This window comes from Echinops telfairi, unplaced genomic scaffold (assembly GCF_000313985.2).
Source record: "Echinops telfairi isolate 266 unplaced genomic scaffold, ASM31398v2 ScPeMD7_7400;HRSCAF=8409, whole genome shotgun sequence".
NCBI lineage: Eukaryota > Metazoa > Chordata > Mammalia > Afrosoricida > Tenrecidae > Echinops > Echinops telfairi.
The window spans coordinates 47787565-47790063 of record NW_022111300.1 but is presented as its reverse complement, the minus strand read 5'-3'; the positions used below and the strand labels follow the sequence as shown (position 1 = coordinate 47790063).

Sequence of the window (2499 nt, the reverse complement as noted above, 5' to 3'; positions counted from 1 at the left end):
AGTTGTAAGGCTCTGTTCCATTGACAGTTTCCTCAACCCTATTTGCCTGAAGATAGCTTGTTTCTCCATTACAGGTCACCTCGCTGAGTTGGACTTCCTTCTCTTTGCTCCTGGCCGTGTTTCCACTGATGCCCGTGGTCGGACAACAGCCAAATCTCTCTCTCGTGTACGAGTAGTCTTCAACTTTTCATTTTTACCTTTAAGTTTAGTTGTTTTTCTTAACATTCTGAGGCACAAGCTTAATTTTGTTCACAAATTTAAAATCACTTGAAGCAATGAGAAAATAACATAGTAATATCAAGCCACTGATTGTGAACGATCATTTACCCTCCTGGTTCTTGACCTCTGGCCCGAGCTAGTCTGAGTGGCATTAATGACACCTCAAGGTGTGTCCTCATAGACACTGTAAAGGAAACTCTCACTGTCACGGAGTCCGTTCTGACTCATGGGGTCGCTATGAGTTCCACGAGTCTGTGACTATTTACCGAAGTGGAAAACCCACCCTGTCTCCCAAGGAGCAGCTGATGTTTTTGAACTGTAGACCCAAGTATGCCACCAGGGCTCTGCCAGTGACCCTCTGGGCAGAATCAAACGGCCCCCGTGGGTTTCTGAAGGAGCAGAAAGCTTCGTCTTTCTCCCCTGAAGCCCCTGTGAGTTGGAATTGAATGGATGAATGTGATTTTGGAGAGATACCTCCAGATGGGGACAAACGGCATTGTGCTAAACAATGATCAATTAAGATCCCCTCCTCTTTTGCTAGTCCCTTCACAGCACAAAAGGGCTTTCTTTTTTATGAAAACAAAGTTCTATTGTGATGAAAAAGACCAGAAGGCCATTGAAGCAATCCACATGTGTCTTTGAGCTTGGTCAAACTTAAAACATCTTAGAAAAAATGAAGGTTCCTCCTCTGTCCAGGAGGTAAAAAAATCCCCTTGGCGGGAAGCTCTGCTCTCATCCTGACAACGTTCCGGTTTGATCATGAACTCCAAACACTGCCCTTTATAATGACCTTGATTCTGGTTGTTGATGTTACCCCTTATTGCAACACAAATACATTTCCATTTATTGCCACTCAAATAAATTGGTAAAACCATCTATTCCCTTTTTAAAACGATTTCTTTTCTAGTTCCCAATCATGCTGTTATCGTTGTTATTTTCTCCCAAACTCGATGAAAACAATGAGTTGTTAGACATTTCAGCCTGAGCTCTCATGGTGAGAGATTAATTACAAGAACACTACCCACACTAATGTCTAAGAGTTGGTGGTAAGTTCATGAGATTGTGCAGCTTCTTCATAGTTGTCGGAGGAAAATATCATTATGGAAATGGACCTAGAATTATTCCACGGAGTCTGTTTATTAGAATGAAAAGTTTTGTATTTTATTCTTGAACACCTATCTGTTCTAAAGTGTGTTTCTATTATAATGTTTTTGTCAAAGCATTTTGTAGGTATTTCGAGTAAACTATAATTAGTGAATGAAACAAATTCAATTTTGCCCATTGGTTTTGTTCTGTGAATAATGTTCCTTTTTTACTGCTTATCTGATATCTGGTGAAAGATGGAACTTCCTCTTAAGGTTGTTGTGACAATGAATAGAGAAATTGTCCTGATATTTGCCGTACCTTACCTCATATATATGAGGAGCGCTGGTGGCCTGGAGGTTATGAGTTCGGCAGCAATCGCAAGGTCAGCAGTTTGAAACCACCAGTCTCTCTGAGAGAGAAAGAAGAGACTTTCTACTTGCATAAAGTGTTCCCGTCTTTGAAACTCACCAGGGTTGTTCTACCCTGTCTTGTAGGGTCACTATGAGTCAGAATCGACTTGATGGCAGTGAGTTGGTTTCTTGGTTATGAGGGGGTACGCCCCCCAAAAATGGAATTTTTTTTTCAAAGCTATGTATTTAAATTTTTTAACAATACAGTCTTCAAAGTATTCTCCGTGACACTTAATACATTTGCCAAATCTGCGATTCTGTTCTTGGAAACATTTTTCAAACTCATCTGTTTAGATGGCTGACAGCACCTCCCTCATTTTTTTCTTCACCTCTGTTATGTCATCAAATCACTGTCCTTTCATGTCCTCCTTCATTTATGGAAACAAAAAGAAGTTGCACAGAGTGAGGTCAGGTGAGTAAAGTAAAGTGTGTGGCAAGAGAGGCATGCTGTTTTTTGCCAAAAACTGGCACACTGAGATGGCTGTGTAAATAGGTGTATTGTGGTGGTGGCAAAACTAGTTCCCCGTGTACCACAAATCATGCCTTTTTTTTGCACCCTGTTATGCTGTTTTTTCAGAACCTCTAAATAGAAAGCTTGATTAATAGTCTGATCTGGTGGAATGAGCTTCAAATGCACTACAAGTTGATTTTTTCATCTTTTCAGGAGGTTGATGGATGTTCAGAATAAAGTTTGTCATCAATCAACATTTCACCTTTTTCAAAAAGAGAAAACCACTCTTACACTTCAGTTATTCCCATAGCGCTGTTCTTGTAAGCTGTGTTC

The 2499-nt window shown here is 40.4% G+C and overlaps 1 protein-coding gene across 1 annotated transcript in view; it reads left to right on the top strand.

Annotated features, from left to right (window-relative positions):
• Positions 1 to 2499, top strand: part of LOC101662120 (GPI ethanolamine phosphate transferase 1) — a 106323-nt gene that overhangs the window by 65404 nt on the left and 38420 nt on the right. Inside the window, exons 18-19 of the mRNA XM_013004739.2 lie at positions 75 to 172; positions 1646 to 1687. Coding sequence (XP_012860193.2) covers positions 75 to 172; positions 1646 to 1687 — 140 coding nt within the window. The remainder of the gene's footprint in view (positions 1 to 74; positions 173 to 1645; positions 1688 to 2499) is intronic.